General features: G+C 36.3%; 1 protein-coding gene across 2 annotated transcripts in view; it reads left to right on the plus strand.

Annotated features, from left to right (window-relative positions):
* LOC110477491 (putative oxidoreductase ZK1290.5) overlaps positions 1 to 22931 on the plus strand; it is a 53349-nt gene that overhangs the window by 14312 nt on the left and 16106 nt on the right. For both annotated transcript variants that reach the window (XM_085585936.1, XM_021543287.4), the window contains exons 3-5: positions 5313 to 5414; positions 17462 to 17553; positions 22600 to 22782. In XM_085585936.1, the coding sequence (XP_085442062.1) occupies positions 5313 to 5414; positions 17462 to 17553; positions 22600 to 22782 (377 nt within the window). The remainder of the gene's footprint in view (positions 1 to 5312; positions 5415 to 17461; positions 17554 to 22599; positions 22783 to 22931) is intronic.

The following is a 22931-nucleotide window of genomic DNA, read 5'->3' on the forward strand; positions in this document are numbered from 1 at the left end:
CCTTCTAGTACTGTAAGTTGTTCTTTTTTCTCAGGTAGTAGATTGGAGTAGATGCTCACACAAATACTGAGTTTCTGCTAAGCAGAAATGTCTAAAAGAAGAAAAAGAATATCTGAGAGTAAGAAATGTGCTAATGCTGTCACTATGTGAATGAATCCTCAGAATCGCATAAACAGAACTTGTTTGTCAAATGTGTTCAGAGCTGAAACTTCTTGTGCACATATTACTAAGATAATTTTAGGAATGTTACAGCTGCCTACACAATTAGTCTCCATACTAGATTTTTCCTCATTTTTTATATTTTTGTTTTGGTTCCTTATTACCCTCAGCTATCTTCCCTCCTTCTTCACCTTTCTTCCACTGATGTGGAGATGTGTCAAAAATTCACAAACTGTTCCTGAACCATTTAATCTGCTGTGGTGACCTAAATCAATGGTGAACAGAATAAATCAGAATTCCCTGATTTCATTCTGGTATTAACCAAGTACATGGGGGTTTACACGTTCTATAAATATACATAGTTTATAAAGTAAGCTGAAAAATCCTAAATAATATATGTGTGATGTTAGATCTTTATGTTGGAGGGAAAGTTAGTAATTCAGAGGTGTGCAAAAAGAAAAAGCTAGAGGAGCCCTGGCAGCTTAATGTGCAGCTAATGTTCATTTTCTGGAGGGTCCTTAGGAGTTACCCAGTCTATCCCTAAAGATTGAATTAGAAACCCGAGAAATAATCTAACAGGAATTAATAAATCTTTGCATTATCAGTATATGGAATGTGAGCTGTTGAAAGCAGTCATGGCTTTTTAAGAGAAAATGTAAAATACTCCATGCAGAATACTTGTTATGAAGCCTTTTCAATGAACACTTTTCAGACAAGTGGTACTAGGAGAGCAATGTTCCAGGATTTTTTTTTTTAACTGGTAGATTATATATCCATGACATAGTGGAAATTTGTATTATATGTGGGCAGTGGTTGTAACAGATACTCTGCTCCTTGCATTTTCTAAATGTGATCCTCAACTAATAGTAACAGTAAACCAATATGGAATGGCAGCAGATTGTACAGGTTTGGCAGTAGCAGAATACATTCCTTGGGATTTAGATCCGACCTCTAAAGTAACTTCTTGAATGCTGATTTGTGGGTTACTGAATTCATAAACAATTTTATTTTCCTTTTGACAGTTCTGAGTTTGTCCCATTCAGGCAAATCTGGCCTGTCACAAATCCCCAGCTGGAGCTGGACAAATGCTCTATCAGCAGCTTCACTGTAATAGATGAATCACATGAAATTAGTGTGTTATCATAATTCAGACTCTCTATTGCTTCAGAACACTTTGTAGATTGTTTCACATTGATCCTTGTTCAATAGAAGGAAACACAAAACAAAAAGGATTGAGTGAGAAAGAAAAATATATCAACATTAAATGACTGTTGAGAAAAGCAAGAAAATAGGATTCCCATCATTAAGACAGCTGGGAAACTTTGCAGAATATACTTCTGATTATAGGCTTGATAGAAGACTGGGCTTGTTTTTCATACTACTAGGTTTGTTTTAGTCAAATTTAACTTTTTTTATAATACTGTATTAGGGATTTTGCATAGAATTGCAGACTTTTATTTCCAGAAAAACATAATGTTGGCTTTTAAATGTGTAAAATGGCCCTGTACTTTTCAGTTAAGAGGAAGTGTGTTGATTGTAGGTGCTGCAACCACTAAGAAGCAATAAGCCATTATATTTTAAATGTCTGTGTGAAAGCAGCTCGGGTATTAGCTTTAGTTTTGCTGCACCACTGTGCATTGACATTTAATGACCTTCAGGCCTCTGTTCACTGCTGCACCATTGCTGCACCATTGCAGCCTGACTGTATGCAAAGGATGTTTTTTAAAGCTGTTAAATATGAAACCAGACTGTGAATGTTTGGAGGATTTTTCCTTCTTTCTCAAGTGTCTCCTGATACTGTGAATAAAGATGGATTTTTTGATTTAAGATTATTTTAAAAAATACATTGTTGGAAGGCATCTCAAGAAATTGATTAATCTTTCCCATGCTAGAAGGCACAACCTCGTTCTCATTAAAAATGTAGTCTGTTTTTAAAGGCCTCCAGTGATAAAATTATGTATTTCTTGATTACTAGAACTTAAGCTATTTCAGGCAATGATTTAAAGGTAATTTCTTGCCTCTGAAAGGAATTTAAGAGTGTTTGTTTCTCACAATACCCCAGGAGGGAAAATATTTTAAGCAAAAGAAAATGTGTGTGTGGGTGTAGGGTGTGAATGTGTGTACAAATAAAGATGAAATCACAGACCATGGTTTGTGAGGTGGTTGTTGTTTCTATTGGCCTGCAGGTATGATGGAAAGTTTTCTAACAGCTGCAGTAGAAGGAAGGTCCTGGCTGTGCTGGGTGCTTCACACATGACTGGCAGAAGGACTGTTCTACTCTTTGTCTATGAGATAAGGCACCTTTGCCCCACATCATTCATGAACACTTCTTGCAGTCAGGAAGACTGTACTTGGTGATCCAGGAGATGCTTTCTAGCCCTAAGTTCCAATATTTTGGAATGTGAAGTAATTTTTATTTCAGTGAAAAAGCCTAACTTAAAAGAAACATAACAGGATGATATCGTGATGGTGTACCTGGTAACAAAACCTTTCTAAAATCAAGGACAACAGCTAATCTTGTTTGCATCAGAAGCCTCAGACATTAATACAGAGAAAGGGAATGTGTTGCACTTTTTGGGATGTCTGAGGCCAGAGATCTTTCAGTTATCAGATCTCTTAAAAGTCTTCCTTTGGAGAATGTTTCAGTTTCCTGAGCAGAGTACAATGCATCTGTGTCTGTGGAAATCCCTGATGTAACTATTTCTGTAAGCATTTCCAAACTGTGGTGTCTAACTGAACAGTCAGGCTTTTGGAGAAGTAACTGGTGGTGAAATTCTGCTGAAGTTTGATTATTTTTGCTAAATGACATTTCTTTGCATAGTTAAGCAGTTATTAGTCTGGTTTGGAGAACATGGCAAGCAGCAATTAAAAATATATCATTCTTCCATTTTTCTGGGAGGTAGGTGTGAGATCCCAGTAACTTACACCTACTTAGATATGACACTTGCTTTATACAAGCAAAAAGGTTTAAATACAAACATGTCAGTCTGTATGCAGTAAGTAGTCCTAGTAGCATATATAATTTTAGAGCAAAATGAACACTTGATATTGGGAATTCCTAATGCCAACCCTTTCGGTGTATGTCTAAAATAAATCAGTGGAAATTTTATTGGCAAGAGGATGTGAGTAGTCCTGAGTTTTGAACATAACCTCACCAAATGCTTTAATCAATATTCCAATACTAGTTTTCTGTTAAAAGTCAGAGAATTGATATTTATTCCAATACCATGTATTGGTATTTAGTTTTAATAAACACAACTTCGTTTCTCAGAGAAATTAGTAAAGAAGTAATTATTGATAGATTGGGGATCAGGAAGATTGCATGTAGAATTGGAAGTAGATTTTATGGATAAAAGGGCAAAGAGCAATCAGCTTTTTCCTTAAATATGATACAAACCCAGACTCTGCAGATGATTATATATGAGTGATTATTGGCTTGTCTGAGCTCTTGTATTTAAAAAGTCTAGGGGTTTAAAATTTTATTTAAATGGATCATTGATGTCAGGAAATGCAAATGTAGCTTGTGGATTTTTTTACACATCCAAAATAATGTTTTCCTTGCTACATCCCTAATGTATTTTGCTGTACATAATTCTGTGCTGTTCTAATTAGATTTTTAAGGTAAGTAAAGCACTTGTTGCAATGATGTACCAAAATTGGAGCCAGTGTATTATAACAAATTTTATGGTACACTTTCATCTTAAATCAAGGTTGAATTTGTATTTTTAGAAGGAGAAAGCTAACATACCACCCCACTGATACAGTAATTGTTAGTGTAGTCTTTAAATTGTGAATAAAAGGCTTTTTTTTCCTTTTCCCTCCTTGTTTTTCATGATTCCCAAAGAAGAAAGTCTGTATTTTCACAAAGAAGTGCTGTAAATGAATGGATTGATGTATCCAAAGAACAAAACACTCTTCTCATTGAAAACAAGTCAGTTTTTTTATTTCTTAACACTATTTGAACTGCCAGAAAAGGAATATTATAAAACACAAAGAAAATGGTACACATCTCAGTCATCTGGGTTTTTTTTTCCTGTTTTTCATCAGACTAATATATGCAGCAAAGGCCAAAACCTGTTTGACTGGGATACCTGTAGTTACCTGTTTAATCTGCAGTTACAATTTGAATACAAATGTAATTGTTTTCCGAGTATCTCTACATTTCTCCTTCAAAATGTCTAGCAATGTCTACAAACTTGTAAAGGAGTTACAGGTCTGTCATTTTTAAATTGAAGTCTGATTTGGAACTGAGTCCAGTACATGTGCATTTCTCAATGTGTGTTGGAAGTGCTTCTTTTTCAATTGAAGCACAGTCTTCTCTTGCAGGGAGACAGCACCCAAAGAGCCTCCTCACGAGGGGCAGTGGAGGGGCAGCACTGGTCCCTTCTCTCTGGTGTCCAGTGACCCAAGGGGTGGCAGGGAGCAGTATCAGGGAAGACTTAGGTCTGATGTTACAAAAAGGTTCTATGATTCTATGATAATTTCATCAGCAGTAAATCTTAATTGTGTTTGAAATTGTGCTAACATTCCAAAAAATGTAGTAAAGCATAATTTTTTTCTGTTAAAATATTATTTTTTTAAACTTCTTTTAAAAAAATCACAAAGGCTGACATGAAACTTAGGCAAAAAACTTAGACAAAAAATCTTCATAAAGAATGTGCTATAGTTTCCAACATAAATTCAGAAGAGGAAGTATTCTTTAGAAGGGAAAAAGACAGACCCACTGCTGAGATTGTATAAATTACCTGCACAACTGTCAAATATATTTATCTTCCATGAAATGGAAGGCTTGCAGCACTTAGTAAGTAATAGTCCACTCATAATTCTAGTGACCAAAATCCTTTTGATTTAAATAGGACTTGTTATGTGTGGAAAGTTTATTAAGTGCATATGTGACCATGAAATTCTGATTACAGTGACCTAAGCATGTGGAACATGTGCAAGTTCTGCTACCCTTAGCTGTTAATGTGATGTTATAGAATTAATTTATTACAGCTAACTGCCTACATCCAGTAATGATCACTGAGTAGTGATTGGAACTATTATGATGATAATGTGTTAGGGGCTACTGGAGGGGAAATGCTGTCTCATGTGATTTGATTATTTATTTTCTGGACACTTTAACAAGCAGTCTGGTTCTGTTTCTTTTTTAGATCTTTATTTGATTCACTGGCCTGATGCACAAGTTCCAGGTAAAAGCAATCGAGAGGTCCGGGCTGAAACCTGGAGAGCGATGGAAGAGCTCTATGAGAAAGGTGATCTAATAACAAAGCCTATCTTAGAAGGAGGAATTATAATGTGCTTTGGGATTGGGAAACTCACAGTGAGAGATATTCAAAAACTTAATTTTAACTACATGCTCATATTTCAGTGGAATTTGGATGTGTAAGTTGTGAAAATATCTTTGAAAGTTGCAGCATACAGAATTTGGTCCTGCTTGTAAATAATACGTTGTCAGATTCTGTCCATGAGATCAATAATGGTGTGCATACTTTTTTTGAGGAAATCTACTGATTCATTGAAATCTCTATGCCACCACAGAACACCACTGAGCACTACAGAACATCTTTGTAGTAACCTCCTTTTTAAGTATAAATCATGGCAAGTTTTGTCTCCTTTAGGGTTTTTTTATAACTGTATGATGCCATTTTCCAATTTATCATATGTTGTGGTATTTTATAACTGCATTTTTATTTTGAAACAAAATAAAATGTCTAGATGAGGAACAAATACTCAACTGCAGATTCTTTGTTACTAACTTTTGTGAAGGATTTTCAAACAGACCTACTCTCTCAGGTTTGGATAATTCACTTTGATTTTCAGTGCACAGCAAAGTACAGTTTATGACCATAACTATAGGAAGAGTAGCCTGTAGATTTAAGAGGATTTTGCTCCTGAAGTATGCAGAATTATTAGAAATTATGTGAGAGAAGATCTTGTCATGCCTTTCTTGGGCTATGTGGACCACCCTGTTTACAGCTTCAGAGAAGTTCCACAAGAGGGGAGAAGACTTCTTGGATAAAGTAATCTTATCACTGACCCAGAGCTACTGAAATAGTGATTGTAGCAGGGGAGTCGTACAAAAGCAATCACAGGCTGTGTGTCATTACCAGAGCCTCTTACACTTCAATCCTTCCTTTAATTTGCTGTGCCTCTGCAAACACAGAAGTAAATTATCTTTGATATATCTTTTATTCTTTTTATATTGAGCCTAAGGGATGTTGCTAAAAGTGTTTTCTGCCATGTAAGACAACATTCGATTTTTAGAAGAAATGTTTCACTGACCTAGTATTTAAAAGCATGAATAACACTTACATCCAAAGATGGATTATTCCACAATGTGTTTCATCTTTTCCACTGTGAAGGATTTTCTGATGAGTATTTAAGTTACTGCATGCCATTTGTGCCTAGATATGCCATCCTAATTTGCTGCAAACAGGTTGTATTTTCCATATTCTTTTATTATTTCTGTCCTATGGGATTTATTCTGGTTTTGCATGCATCTTTGTGATCTTTTCTGTCTTACAGGATCTTTCTTTGTCTGCATCTTCCTAACTGAAAAGACTATGAGCAATTCAGTGGTCTTTTTAATAAAAGTCACTAGAAATACTGTTGCTGTTTTCACAGAGGGGAAAATAGCTTTTGGTCTTTGTCCTTGTGCATGATGCCTCTTTAAAGACATCTCATGCTAGATTTTTTTTTTTTTCCTGTGGTTGCATTTCTTCAAGGTTTTTTTTTCCCCCAGTTTTCATGTTGTTACTTTCAGTCTTTTTCTGAATTTAAGCATTCTGTAGACTCATGTATCATTTAGCTGAGGATAAATTTTCCAGCTCTGGTTGTCGAAATTACCTCAGATCATTTACAGGGGAAGGAAAATGTAATGGTCTGGTTGAGTCAAGTGCCTTAGAACCTTAACTTCCACATTTTTGCTTTAGGGGATACAGACTCTGGATGTCCTGACCATAACTATGTGTTCCTGAAATGCCACGCAGATGTTAACCACTCTAGAGTTGGAAATGCAATGATTCCTGAGCAAAAAGTTAAATAATTTGTTTGCATGGTTAACCACTAGATTTTCCACTGAAGATTAAACACTTGCTGCATATCTTTGTGACTTGCTATGTGTTATGTGAGCAACATGGTTTGAACTGAATGTAGGATTTGATCAAAATCCTTACTGGAGGGAAATAATAAAATCTTTATTGATTAAGGGAAGAAATTAAAAGTTCTTATGAATGAGGGAGTTCTTTGTCTTCTCTGAACTTGACATTAGTTCAGGTAGTCAGTGGTTTGTGTTTGGAATTCTGGGGTTTTTTGGTTTTTTTGTTTTTAATGTTTATTCTGGAAAAAAAACATAAACTGTTTCATATTCAAAGATTGATATTTTAAACAAATAATTTGCTTCTGCAGTCAATTCACAAAGGTAATATTGAAATTATTCAACCCGGTAGTGGGTTTAGTAGCTAGCTGTGTCCATCCTGAAAAGCATCTGAAAGTGGAAAGGCAATATCCACTGTCCTCTGTAGAAAGCAAATTGGTTTGTGGAACTGTCTGCAAGAGTTGTGCAAGATGGTTAAAAGTTGTCAGTATTGACCTAAGTCTTTGATCTGGCTGAAGTTACAAGAATTTAATCACTTCTTTGTATTCACAGATAGTTTGAATGCAGGTATTTATAAATCTCATTCTTCAATTTAAATCCAGGTTAGTATTTATTCTGCAAAATTCCACCTACCTGGGAAAGGAAACATTATTTTAAAGTAATGTAAATTATAAATTATTTATTATCATTATCAGTTACACTAGAAGGAGAGTAAATAAACTATTAGTACTCAAGACTAAAAGTCTGTAATGGAGATTTTAAAAAAAATATTATATTAACATTTAGATAGGTTACAGTGGTCAAAAGTTGACACAAGCAAAATACCAACTCCATCTATAGTCATAGCTCTGAGAGAATTTTTTTAAAGTTATGTCTACAAAGATTCATTCAGGTTCATCTGAGAGCCTACACACAGCTGCTGGGACACAGGGCTGCTGTAACATGACTTGCAGGACTCTGGCCTCAAGTGTCTTCCCACCCAGTTACCTGTGGAGAAACAGAGCTTCTGGGTCTGGGCCCAGTCTAGGTTAGTGTGCACTAATTTATAAGACCATGTCCCCAGACTTTGTGCAACAAATTTCAAAAAATCTGAATATTTTTCAGCATTACTAAAGAAACATTTTAGGAAGCAGAAAACTTGCATAAAGATTTAAACAAAACTCGTGCTGAGTCTGATTTTCATAAACTCACAAGTAACTCTGGCTTAGAGGATTTATTGTTGCAGGTTTATGGCTATTTGAAGGCTGCAGGTGCCAATGAACTCGGTGTGGAATTGGTAGATGTGCTTTCATTGAGATGTGTGAGCACCTTTATTTACTGTTTCTTAATCCCTAGCTGCTTAATAATGCTTCTTATACATACTGCTAATGCCGGTGTGGAGTTGAGCTGTAACATCAGAATATTATCATAAATAGAAAGTAGTAGTTTCAAGTGATGAGAGACATCCTTTGCTATCACTGAATAATCCCCTCTCTGGTTTATGACTGTTTCTGTATTTCATCAAAAGGGATTTGAGGTTAGCATTTTGTGAAATACTCTTTTGTCCTGATACGATGTAAACTGGAATTATGAAGATTAAAAATGAGACTCTGAGTCGTTTTCTGGGGATCTGGTTACCCTCTCCAGTTGATTGCTCTCCATACTGAAGTTTTGGGCTGCATTGCTTGGATCCAGCATTCTCTGGAAACTGAAGGGAATGTGTTTACTGCCCCAAGGCTGGAGTCTCAGGAACACTTGAAAGAAGGTTTCATGTTTTAGCACTCTTCCCTGGGCTTGAATCCACTGTTCAACTGCCTCAGGCAAGTGAACAGCTATCTCAAGATCACACTTCATGTTAAAAACAATTTCCCAGAATCCTAAGGGGTACCATGACAGATATGAGAGCATGCCCAAAAATACTCCTGTAGATTCTATAAAGCCATTGTTGTCTTTTACTGTAACAGTATGACATACTACATTAATTATCTGTGTTAAAATAACACACCCTAGAAGTTATGCCTTCTTCAGGTGTTTTAATCGCTCTGAATTGCATCAGGAACATGGTCCTGTGTCTTTCTGGTTTGCCCCTGAGCTAGAGAGTCTTTAACTAAATATACTGTTCTTTTTTCCTGGCTAAATCCTTCAGTAGTCTCTTAGAGTCCATTAAATGTTCTACTAGCATCTTTCCCTCTTTAACCTGAAATTTATATATTTATACCCTCTACCTTCTCTTTGCTACAAAGGCAAGATTATACATTTAGTTCGTTTTTGTACTATTTCTATTATAATAGTCAGAGCCAAGTCATTAAATTTGTTGGTTTTCATTACTATCTTTCCAGGGAAAAATGTGATAGAGTTCTGGTTAGCAAAGGTAGATAGATATTTATGGCGGTATCCAAACCTATAGCAGTTGTATCATTCCATACCATGAACCAAACAGACAAATTTTATGTACATTTCCCCAAATCATACAGAAAGTATTAGAATGTTTCCTTCTCATAGTGATGAATTATATCACTGCTTTATTCATAATACCTTCACGTGTTGATTTAAGAAAGAATTCTGTTCAGAGATTTCTGTTTTGTCTTACAGTCTGTGTCTTCCATGTCTTCAGACCTGGGATTTGCATGCATTTAGGCCTGACCTTGCTTCCAGAGGGAATTTTGCCAACTTATACAGTAGCTCTGTAACTTGGGGATCAGAATTCTGCAGAAAAGAATTCTGCACCTGGTCTTGGTATTCAGCCCCAGTGACCAGAAGATTTTTTTAATGAACAACCTCATGTAGAGCTTCTACTGATAAGCCATTGCAACTTCTTAATGTTGAGCGTTAAGAATAAATGTTGAAATTGAAATTGAAGAATTTTTGTGGGTACCTGAAACTATAAAATCAAGGATTTGGAATGGAATTTAGGATAGTGTTTATCTACACTAAAAACTGCCATTAAAAAATCCTGTGTGACTTCTGATAGACCAAATTGATAGCTCTCTATTCATGGCAGAAAAGATCTTATTGCTAAACTGACTTCTGCTAGCTCAGGAAAACATAGTTTTGATAATTAGTTATTTGAAAGCTGTTAAATTCTTTTATTATTATTATTTTTATCTTCTCTGACTTGTTAATCTGCTGCAGTTTGATTGGAGCTGTTTCACAGGAGCCTGATGACTCAGGTCACAATCAGAGAAGACTATCTGTGCTGCAGTGCTGAGAGGCAGAGAATTCTAGGCCTGTGTCTTTGTTCAATAGCCTACATATGTGTTTTCCTTTAAATAGTTATGGGATAAACACTGCTGAGGGAAAAGAGAGGAAAAAAATTCTAAAACTTGGTCAGTGAGACATTTGTGCATAATAACTGGTTATTTCTGTTGTAACAGCTGAAATCAACTAGAATACTTGTAATATCAAGGCTATGGTTTAAATTCTTGTGGTCTCAAAATTGTCCTTTTGTGGAATTATCTTCTCCAGTACCTCAGAACAGGCTGCCTACAGAATCCATTCCAAGATACATACATTGAGTAATATATTCCCTTGACAGCTGCAACATTCCTGTATAGGCATTTGTTGGCTGGCAGATGAAAGCGGGATGGAAAACTGACATGGGGAATAGTCACTGCATGTGCTCACTGGTAATTGGGCAGTTCCTAGCAAAGTGACTCTTTCCATAAGCAGTGTCTCTGATGACCTTGATTTTGGCATTGTGGCTAGCCCATCATCTCAGCAAGCTTTTCATACACACATGTGTATCATTACTCGTCCCTCTGTCTAAAACTGCTGGGAAGAACGAGGGCTTCCAGCCAGGGCTTTTGCCTGAAGTTGGCAAGAGTAGCACTGTAGTGGTTGTGGGTTCAGATCCCACTAGAACTCACTGCCATTTTACTAAAATGGTTTGCTTATCTTTTTAATGTTTAGCAGTGCAGCTTATGCTGACATGAAATATTCTTACTTGGATCAGAAATTCCTTGATGTGTCTTGATATATGTTTTTGTTATGATTATGTGTGTGGTTTGAAGAGAATCTCATAAAGTAACAGAAATTGTTTAGCTCAATAGTAAAGCCACGTAACTTTTTTCTTGGAAAAAAGTTGGGTTTTTTTAAATTCCAAGTGAGAGGAGATCTAGTAAACCTTAATATTCTTACCATCTTCATTGCTGGGTGTAGACCAGTGCAGTCATCATATTTTCTTCTTCCATTTTCTATCTGTTCTTAAAAGTAGGAGGGAAAAAAGTTCAGTGAGCCAAATACAGTTTTTGTGCAGATGGCACAAATTTCTAGCACATCCTTTGCTAGGTGACATATTCTACTTTAAGTCTATGTGATGAACACTGGACAATTCAAAACTGATGTGTTACAGCTTCAGAAAACTTTTGCCTCAAATGTGTTTATGGTGGTAGAAGTCATATGTGAATGTGTGTTCATAAGCTGCACTGAAATTTTAATAAGCAAAAGCAAGTAACTTATTTGCCTAGAAACAGTTCTTTTTCACGTTGATAATGTTCTGTCTGCAAAGATACGGATGTCTTGTGGGTTATTATTATGAGAAGCACAATTCAGAGATGTGCTTTCATGGGGAGGTGGTTGCAGGTGGAGGAGGATTTTACTTTTGCATCACACCCTCTTCATCAGATAAGATAGCAATAAAGACACGTAAAAAAAATGTTGCACATATGTATGTTAAAGATCATAAAGAAACTTTCATAATTTTATTATCTTATTTAAAAATAAGAAATTACCATAGAAGAAGTTCTTTTTATGCAGATGGAAAAGTGAGAATGAATCTAAACTTGCATTAACATCTGTGCTCATGTTTTGCTCATTTTTCTTTCTTAATGTCAAGGACTTAATGGGTAATTCTAAGAGTAAAAATAAACCTTCAGAAGACTTTGTTTCATGACTTACCGTAGTGTATGGTTTATGCCTTTTCTGCTAGCAAGTGGATCCTCTTTGTCAAAACTGTAAATAAGCAAGCTAAGCAAAAATATTTAGAGCAAATATTCAGAGTTGTGTTCCCTTACAGATGTGCCAAGAGGTCCCAGTGTTAATGCAAGAACTCTTGTGAAGAAGGCAATGTTGGAATATCTTTCAAAGGAAATCCTTGTCCAGAATAACTTTTTTTCTCAATAGATAGTGTATGTGATTGTGGAAAAGGAATAATTTATCTGTTTTGCATATGTTGAAGAAAAGCCTTAGATTCTTAACTATTTTTAATCAGTATTAACATCAGTTAGGTTGCTGTTATTCATACCACTTGGGCATAATTTTCTTCTCTGATACAGAAGTCTAAAAAGTATTTCAGTTCAGGAAACCATGCCATCATAGTTATAGAGAGAACAAACTATTTAGAATCTTACCTATGTGCTTCTGTAATACCTCCAAAGTGCTACTTTCAGGGGTACATATTCTATTAGGCTCTAGACATGTAGCTGAGTTGCTGATAATTTCGATCACACTTTCACGTCACAGTATGTGGTAGCATTATTGAATACAGGTATGGTGGGAATGATTTTTTTTTCCATGCAGTGGATTGGGTTATTTTCTCTGGTCTATAATGTCAACTGTAAGGATAAAAATATGTCAACATAACTAAAGTAACATTGCACTGAAGTAGTTAGAATGAGCAGCCAGGGTCAGAGACAATGTGCATGAAGCCAGTACTATGCTGCATGAAGCTGTTTAGTTAGCCATTTAACAGTTGTGGAAACTGACTGCTTGTAATGAGTTTTCAGTCAGGAACAGAGTTGGACTTGAGTCAGGAACAGAGCTGGAAATGACTTTTCAGTCCAGAACAGTTGGCCTTTACTCGTGCCTGCTCTCCTGTTGTCCTCATGGTTTATCATGGTTCACAGGTGACATGTAGCAGGTGGTGGTCACAGAATTGCAGACAAGCACCTGTACTATGACAATGAATAGGTTAAAAAGAAATCCTTTGGAGGAGGAAATATGATTTGTGTATTTTATTTGCAGTTTTGCCACAGTCTTCCTGTGTGTCTCAGGGAGGGGCACATAACCTTCTGATGTCTGTGTGTTTCAGCCCATGCTGTGGGAAGATGTTATTTCATAGATTTAGAAGTAACTTCAGACTCATTGAGTCTGTCTAAAAGTAGTCTGCTTTATTTATTTATTTATCAAGGTATATCAAGTCTTTATTTATGCCTTTCAGTCTGCATATGGGGCACACTAAGCCTACAGCTTTGATACAGCAAGTTATGCTGAAACGAAATCTTGTAGGGTTTCTATGAGTAGTGCAATTTACACCCAGTGTGCATATCAGAGAGAATGTGGACCTTTCCAACCTGTGCAACCTTTTTTAATAAAGATACAGTGACTGCAGTTGACCTCTTGTGAAAAGAAGATCCATTTGTGTTTTTATTCTGTAGCCTGAATAGAAGATATAACAAAATGGGCACTGTTCACTCAACGTGGGAATTCTCCCTTGCTCTGACTCATGTAGAGCAGCAGGGAGGGGGAGGAAAATGGGCTCCAAAAACCTGGTATCCAGTCTTGTAATTTACAAAATCTTTTTGATCTGAACTTTGTACATTTAATATTCTGGAGGGTATTTAGGAGTTTGATAAAAGTCTGTAGTAGTGCTGGAGAAAGATAAGGCTCACTATTGTACTAAAACAGTGTTGTGGTGCCAAGACAGCCTATTTATGCTTTTCTGCTGCAAGACTAACAGTGCCCATCAAACTTTGTATAACTTGGTATTATGTGGAGTAAAGATAAAAATACCCAATCATTCTCTAAATTGCAATACAAAATACATTAAGCTTAATACTCAACTATATTGCAAACCAATCCATTAGCATGATATAGTGCTTCACCGTAGCTGGGAGAAATACAGCGTGGTGAAATTACCAATGTGCTGTGGGCCAAGATTTTTTTGTGGAGAATAAAAAAGATCCTTACTTTTTCCCCCATTATAATCAACTGTTATTTTGCCCATATGTTTTCTGATGTGTCTTGCAGAGTTTCATGATAGGTTTTCAAAGCTGGATGAAAGTTTGTGTTCCAGCATTGTGGTCAGTCAGTTTTTAGCATGCATAAAGGAACCAGTGTTCCTACGTTTTTCTTTGAGCCTGTGAAGTCAGAGTCGCAAGGAATAGAACAAAACCTCAGAAGATATAACAGGAGCCTTTGGGAGCTAATGGGGGATTGCAAACTCTTTGTTTATTGCACCTGGCACTTTCTCAAAATCTGTTTCATAGGGGCCAGACCAATCATTTCCTCAAGCAGATAAGGAGGGTGCTTTCTCTCCCTGAGTCAAAGCTCTGTAAGCTTGTAAATACCACAGTAAAAATGTATATTTTAAGACTACTTTCTAGAGGGATTATAGCTAATATATTGCAAACTTTTATCTCAGGAAACATGAACTTCAGGACTAGTTCAAATGGTTAAGTTAAAAAGAAGTATAGACTTCAAAACCACCTGCAATCACAACAGCTCTAACAACATGTATTGTGGCTGAATTGTCTGAAATGAGATTTTTAAGCATTCTAAACAGGCATTAAATTGGGGGGGATGAGGCGGGGGGGGTGTCTGCCCCCATTTTCAAGAGCATTCTGGTGTTTTTGAGACCCATGGCAGGAGCTCTGGGGAACTTACCTCTGTTGGTGCTCCATGAGAAAGGAAATACAAGGAAATGTGTCCCCTGCATCTCCCAGGTTATTTCAAGGCAGTGAGTCAGGACCATTTTTCACTAGTTTCTCTATATGCAGGTTGTTTATTTCTGCTGTTGATATAATTTAAGGGATCTTGTTTGATAGACATAGTCACAAGTGTAAATCTGTCAGATAAGGCCCAGGAGATAACCAGACCTTCTGTTTCTTATCCATCTTTTCTTAAATCTTCATTCTTATGAATTAATCCAGAACATGTAAATGTGGAAATAATTCTGCATAATCCTCTTCTTAAAGTCAGTCTTTCTGAGATTTGGACAATGCAGAGCAACTGTGTTAATCTTCCATCAGGCAAATGGAAGCAATTCTCTAGAATAGAGAATTGACTGATTGTTCATATTTAAGCTCTATTTTCCAGTGTTTTGAATTCATGTTTCCATCATGCATTGAAATAAGATTTTTAATACTGTTAGACTGAGCAATTGTTTAATCACTTTTTGTATTTTATATTGTAATTTAATGCAAAAATCAAAACACTAAGTGTCATATAGTCAAACTGTAACTAACACCAAAGCAATGGAGTTGAAATGGAGGGTTCTAACTTCACCCAAACATGTATGTGTATTTAATAAACTGAAATGTTTTAAGTGTATTCCCTTAAAAAAAAATCCCTTAAGAAAATACTGGTTTTATAAAAACATCAAAATTCTAATTATTTCTCTGTTTTCTGGGAGAATGTTTACTTTCTTCGTAGTTTTGAATTAAGCTTTCTCTGTGGGACATCACTCTGAACACATGAATGATATAATTCTGATTTTAGTAGGAATGACTCAGATGACTTCTAATGCAAAACATAAATGACCTGAAATTTCTTGATGGGAAATCTTAACACCATGGAACAGACTTCAAAGTCTCCTGTGAGAAATATGCTAGAAGCAAAACATCTTAGAGTATACAGAAGGGGGAAAAAATTGAAGCTTTTTGTGGAAATGTACTATTTCATGTCTGTGACTGAATTTTGTTTTATTTCAATCTGAAATGAAAGCTTTATTCTTCAAGGGCAATAATGGCCTGTTTTTTGTAACTCCTTAGCTTTCAACAATAGTGTATAATATTTTGGTTCACCGTTGTGTTAAATCAGTGTTTTTCTGACTGCTGTGGCATAATGATTTATTAGTGTTGACACTCAATGGTTGTTTGTCAAAAGCTCGGCTTTTGCTCCTTCTGGCAGATTACATACAAATTATGTAAATCACTGTAGTCCTGGTTTTAACCTAATTATGTTATATATCTTGAACAATGATAATTTCTGTAAGGGGAAGGCATCTGGAATTTTAGTTGTTAGTGTATAATTTCTTCTTTTGGTATTCCATGAAAGAAACACATCAAAAAGTGATAGTATGTGTGCAGGTTTTTTTGCTACAGCTTATGCTTTAGCTTATGCTGCTAAAATGTGTAAAGGCTGATTTTATTTTTTTTAAGGACTCTAAATCTGTTTACACAAATTAGCAGTAAGCTGCAACTTCACTTACATAATTTCACAAAGGACTAGAAAAATGTAATTTCTTTTGTTGTATATAGATGCACACCTGTCTATGCATTTTATAGAATGAGTCTGCTCAAATAAATACTGGATTAACAACAGTGATCAGACTTCTGTGTTCACACCCAGAGACAGACTGTAGCATTACAAACTGAAATGCAGCTTAAGTCAATGCAAACAAAGTTCACATACTGAAGAAATTAGCCTGAGCCGTGGTCCACAGAGCGCAGAGTCTAAAGAGACCCCTTCTAACCTAGGCCTAGCTGCCTTCCTTGCCAGCTGTGCTTAGCAAAGTAGAAGGACCAAACTATCCCAGAGGGGTGGTGGCAGGCCAGGACTGGGAGTTGGCTTTTATCATATCTGAGGTTTGAAGGAAGACATCTGATTTCTGGCCTGTGAGCTCTTAATTTGTACACATGCGTGCACACTTAAGGTTTGTTTAAAAAATAGCCTTCATATCACCTAGGTCCCATTTGACTTCATTTGCTTGTCAACAGGAGCTGAGAAATCCAGCTGCATTAATCTTTGTGGTTCTTGCTAGGCTCTGCTTATTAACTTGGAGATTTTACACTGAGTTTCATGTAACATCTTGTAATGATCTAATAGAAGATAGGCAGTATGAGATGGTTCATTTGAGCTGCATGTCCTTGGGTTGTATTGCTCACACCTTATTAGTCTTCAGCAAATGTTCCACTTTCCTTTAGTTTTGGCAAGCTGCTTGGAACACCATTTCCTTCTTTTCATTCTGGTGGAGTCCAATTGTTCTTTGCTTATACTACATTAGCCTTTCCCAGAATTTAGCCTGGAGTTCTTATACGCTGGGGAGTTTCCAGTATGTTTAGATTATAAAATGATTTCCTAACATGACTGTGACAGATCCACGCTTTCAGATAACACTGTCAAACTAGATTTCAGTGCCATTTTTCTGTGTTCCTTTGTGGTATTTTGCTCTTTAGAAATCATGTGAAAAATAATTTTGTCTCTTGAAAGTGATATTTTTCAAATCATTTACCCAAGTAGTTAAGATTGTCCAAAAGTTTTTTTTCTTGTTCTGTTTTTCTTTAGGTTTGTGTAAATCAATTGGCGTAAGCAATTTTCTTATCAGCCATCTTGAGCAACTAAAGGAGGACTGTGTGATTACTCCACATGTTAATCAGGTGAGTGGATACATGTATTTAAAGTATCTGGGTTTGAGTTTTTACTTTGGTTTTTTTGGTTAGCAACCTCCTCCCCACTCCTATGGATGAAAGGCTACACCCAAACTATTGTCTTAGTCATGCAATTTCTTTTTTCATTTCTATTTGCGTATTGAAAACCATTCAGGAAGATGACCTGAAGGGTAGGGAAGTCTTTCCTTATATTTCCCCCACCTTGTTTCTCGCAGGCTACTTGTTTGTGTCTGGGTATACAGACACAAACAAATGGTCCCTGTGACAGTTTTTCGATGATAAAACAGTTTAGAAATAAAATTCAAGAATCACAAAACATTTAGCATCTTCAGAGTGAGCCAGTTTTTGGAAAGCCTGTGTTTGAATACTTTTGTACTTCCTGTAAGCAACACTGAAAGCATCAGTTAATTACATACCCATGTAAGGGTGCCCTTCCCTTGCTCCCCCCTCCTTTCCTAGTTCACATAAATTCAGTGAGTTCCTGCTTTAGGCAGGTGCTGTGACAACCCTGGCAGAATATTTTTTGCTGCCCTAGGCAGATCTGGGATGGCCACCTACGTACTGGCAGGCTGCCAGGATGCTCGACAAATGTTCCCTTGTTGCAGGTCTCTGCCTCCAGCTGTGCTGGAAGTTCATGCTCCCATTCCTTCCACCTCCTGCCAGATAGTGTATGTGTGCTGACATGGATGTGGGAACTGGAATGGATGGAGTGCAGGCACGTGTTTTTCCCCTTTGTACAGGTGGTCAGGATTTCTGGGTTTTTATGGTTTAATATCATTAACAGTCATAAAAGTGTTGCTCAGAGTGTGATTGTCAGAACCAAACAACTCTGATTTTGGCTGTCCACTATGTCCACTATGCTGAGGGTTACAAAAGGGCAATTAATTAATGTTAAATAAACATAAACCCATATAAAATATTTAAATCCAGTTATTCAAAATAAACCATTAAAATATATGTTAAGATGGGCAAGTTGATGATTGTTTACCACGGTTCAAGAAATGCACACCTACAAAGACTTACTACAGTTTGGCATGAATTGTTACTGCCTGTTAAATAATAGTAGCTTTTCAATTTTCTACTAAAGCACTGCAAGGAAAAAATAGTGATTTTGTTTTGAAATTTCCTCTTACCCACAGTTTCAAAATGTTACCAGTCTTGTTTTTTCAGTGGTCTTCATGGAGACAAGCTGTTTCTTGGTGCTATTTGACAAAACTCTTTTTCTGAAGCTAAAAAGAGGAGACAAAAAGTAGAGGTGGTGGTGGTGATACTGAAGGATGGGAGAGGGCCCCTGCTACCCTGCTAGTCATTTCTTTGAGAGGCTACACAGCAATTCTGAATTGAAAGCAAAAACCAACAATTAGTTACCCATACCATTGCCAAGTGTTCCACCTAAAACAGTTTTGTTATAGCATTAATTAATACATTTTTAGAGTTAAAGGAATTTATAAACCATGCTTTAGCTTATCCTCAAAAATGTATGTATTCTGTTTCTTGCTTAGTGTTGGAAAGTTACTGAGCCTGATGGTAAGATTACTTAAGTACTATCAAATAAATAATGAATTTCTAAATTCAAATTGGGAATGCTGTACTGAGTTCTTATTTCACTGTCCACAACTTATAATACAGTTTTTTCACTATATTTATGCATAAAATTGTATACTGTTTCAATGGACCTACTAAATATAAAACATTTGCAAATAGTCATTAGATACAAAGTCTGAATATTGAAGAAACAAGTGGAGGAAAAATACTTCCCTTTTAGAGTTCTTACAATTACGACAGTCCCCTTATGATGTTAAAATTGAAAGTTCTTTTTTTTTTCTGTGAAGGGGAGAAAGTAGGAAGGCAGGAGAAATAGGCAATACTTCTGTTTTACAAACCAACTAAGTACTGCCTTTCTTCTCAGTTCCTGGGTAAAAAACAGTATTGTCATGTTCTTTTAAAGAAGCAGGCAAGACCTGTCTTTTCAAGAATATGGTGTTGCTAAGTTATTTATTAACAAGCAAGCACCATTTAAAATTTCAATATACTATTAAAAGTACTGGTAAAAACTTTAAAATGATGATACTTTATTCTAGCATCATGAAGAGTGAAACTTACATCCTAGAAGTTCCAATTTTGTGTGCCAGAGTTTTGCAATTGACTTGGCAGTAGGAAGTTTGGATTTACACTCAAAAAAGAAATCTTTGAAGTCTCTCTGAAGGCTCATTGCCCTGTCACTTGTTACAGGAAAAAAATATATTTTATAAGTACTTAATAAATATGTATGTTTCATTTACTAAAGTGATGCACTGAACCCAAATAGAAGCTGTTCCTCTATTAATTCCAGATAGGAATGTTCATCAATATTTTTCCAGTCCTGGAGAAGTGTGAATTACTGTGTAATGACCTCAGGGAGATTTGCTACATTGTTGATATTGCCATTAATACTGAGCTCTGTTGTGTAAATTTGTACAAGGTAGAAATGCATATGAGACATCAGAAAACAACCCCTTTGTACATAAACTCAGTTAAACTGTTCTTCTATATAGAAAATACTCATAGGCTTGTATTTCAGTTTCATAAAGAGAAAAAATTGTGAAACATTCCCATTGAGAAAATTACTGAATTGCAGATGTGCAGAAACTTTATCATGTGAAAAGGACCAGAGCAGGGTAGAAAGAGTAAGGCCCCTGTGCATCATCATCTGAGGTATGACTTTCTAGGGCCATGTGTCAGGGTTGTTATTAGGCTCAGCTTTTCCCCATTTGCTAGGACTTGTGAAAAACAGTGCTTTAGTTGGAGGTTCCCTATGGCTGGGCATGTCACAGCTGTGAAGTTCTGTGATGTGAACTGCAAACTGTTCTATTAAACAGATGCCAGTTTTTACATGTCAGTCAATCAGGGCAGAGTGCCAGAAATAATCAAGATCTTCCTCTGCCATCACATGACAGCCCTTCCCTGAAAAAAGTCTGGTGACAAAAATAGCAAGGGTGGGGCAAGACAGGAAGCAAGAATTGTTATTTTGAGGGGAAGCATATGTTGACCACTCACCTTATGCCTCTTGTAGCTCAGGATCCTAGTGCCTAGCATTCAGATGCTGCTAGAAGCTTCCAGAATGTTCTAATTTAAAAAAAAAAAAAAATCAAAATTGTTTATTTTATTTGATGCATTTTATTATTTTAGTAATATACTTAAGAAGAAAAATACTTGCTTCCGTCAACACAAAACTGCATGTGTCAAAATGTCAAAAATTCAATTCCTTAAAATTGGGAGTCTCTGGATTCAGTGAAAGCCATAAAGTATGATCTTTCCAGATGGGAAGTAGTTGTTGCTATGTATTCTGCTTGTGAAGCAGGCGGGTGATATCTCAGCATACTGCTCTTGATTTGAACATTTCTGGTGTAACCTGGAACTGTGCTGCCTGTAGTCTTACTAGACCAGCAGGTAAATTCTACTTGCAGTTTAGTTAGTAATAAATGTTGAATAAATCACATAGAGGCACTGCCAATGTTTCAGCATTTGTCCTAAGTACATAATTTTTTATTTCATATTTTCTGAGCTACGTTATTTGCTATACTTAATGTAAAGAACTGTTAAAATTGCTTATTATTCTTTTATTAATCCAGTGATACACCTGGTTTGCTCTTTCACTTTTCCCCTCGTAGTTTTGCATAGATACAATGAGAATATTTTGTATCCAGCTCAGGTGCAAACAAGTGAATAACTGTATGACCTAAGCACTGCTCTTACACATACAAACATGAAATACAAAGGGTACTCAAAGGTCAAGAAACATCAAAGGTTGAAGACATGGATGTCTGCTGCTTGAACCTTGTTCCCAAGTCCACCTAGTAATTTAGATCATAGCAGCTTAAGGCTGACTCAGCCCAGCCTTCCAGGGGCACAGTTTTTTCTTAGCTCATATTGAATGACTGCCAGCCTATTGTTCCTGACTATTGTTGTTTGAAAAGACAACATGTACTAAAGATGAGAAACAGGAAATGTTCATTTGTCCTCTTTGTGGCAGAAGAAATTTTCCAGATTCCACGTATTGAGGTGATTGCTCAGAAGAGTATTTTTCTTCAAAATGCGTAAGAGTTCAATCCCTGGAACAATGCTGATGACCAGTCACAAAAATACATCACATGATTTTGTATTTTGTTAAAGAAAACACTACCCACTTTCATCTAAATGCAGAGTAATGTATGCTTCTTACAATGAATAGACTGTGAAATACTTATTTAAATAACTTATTAAGGAACATTACAGAGTTTCTTTTCTTGTTTTAGCTACATGCCAGAATATGTCTCTCCTCTGAGATTATTACTGTCCAATAACTTGTTTTTCCTTTTGCTTCCAACAGCAATGTCTTTGTAGCTTGTTAGTTTTCCTCTTTTAATTGGTTCGTGGCAATTCTGATCTTCCTTCCTACAAAGGGTCTCCCTTCACACATCAATTCCACAGCATGATTGCTTCTCTGCACAAGCTGATGGTGACACCACACACAGAATGCAGGATTTGCCATGTGCAATCCATGCCAACAGGATTTGCTTCCAAGGTCAGGTCCTCATCCTAAGCAAATTGTTGTGGTTGGTCGCTTGCAAACCCAGCCCCTGCTCAACATCCTCCCCTTGACTGGGCAATTCAAAGATCATTAGAAAGAATCATTAGTAAAGAAGCGGGAAAGAACATAGATTTGGGGAAGAGAAAGTAGTCTCAGAGTATCAATAAAAATGACTTGATGCTGACTTCCATTGTGCATTTGTATATAGTGAAAGTCCAGCTGCAGGTCAGACAGACAACTGTACCTTGTTTCTGAGGCAAACATAAAATACAGTTAACTTTTTATGCCAATTACTGTTAAAATATGTGATTAATACCCTTCTTGTATCTTGTAAAACTAATACCTTTCATCTACTTCCCAGAAGCAATGACATCACTCATGTTCTATCTTTAAAACAGGAGAAAAGTAATTTTAATTTTCATGGATGTTTTCTATGAAATTTATTTTCAGGGGTTTTACCTGAAGTTTATTTCTATTTATCTAAGGTTGAATACCACCCTTTCCAAAGACCTCAGGAGCTGGTTGATTATTGTAGGAGCAGAGATATTGTTTTTGAAGGCTACTGTCCTTTAGCCAAAGGTGAAGCACTCACTCATCCTGCTGTAATTCAGCTGGCAAAGAAGTACGGCAGAACTCCAGCACAGATTTGCATACGCTGGAGCATACAGGTAATGGAGGGTGGTAATAAAAATGTGTCTTTTTTCTCAGGAAAAAAATGCAAATAGTTTGGGGTTTGTTCATCAAACCAGAATTTGTACAGAAGGTGTTTCTGCTTTCAGTATGTTGATATTGTGTGAACTGGTGGCTGTACTGGAAA

Source organism: Lonchura striata, chromosome 8, assembly GCF_050655825.1.
Source record: "Lonchura striata isolate lonStrDom1 chromosome 8, ASM5065582v1, whole genome shotgun sequence".
Taxonomy (NCBI): domain Eukaryota; kingdom Metazoa; phylum Chordata; class Aves; order Passeriformes; family Estrildidae; genus Lonchura; species Lonchura striata.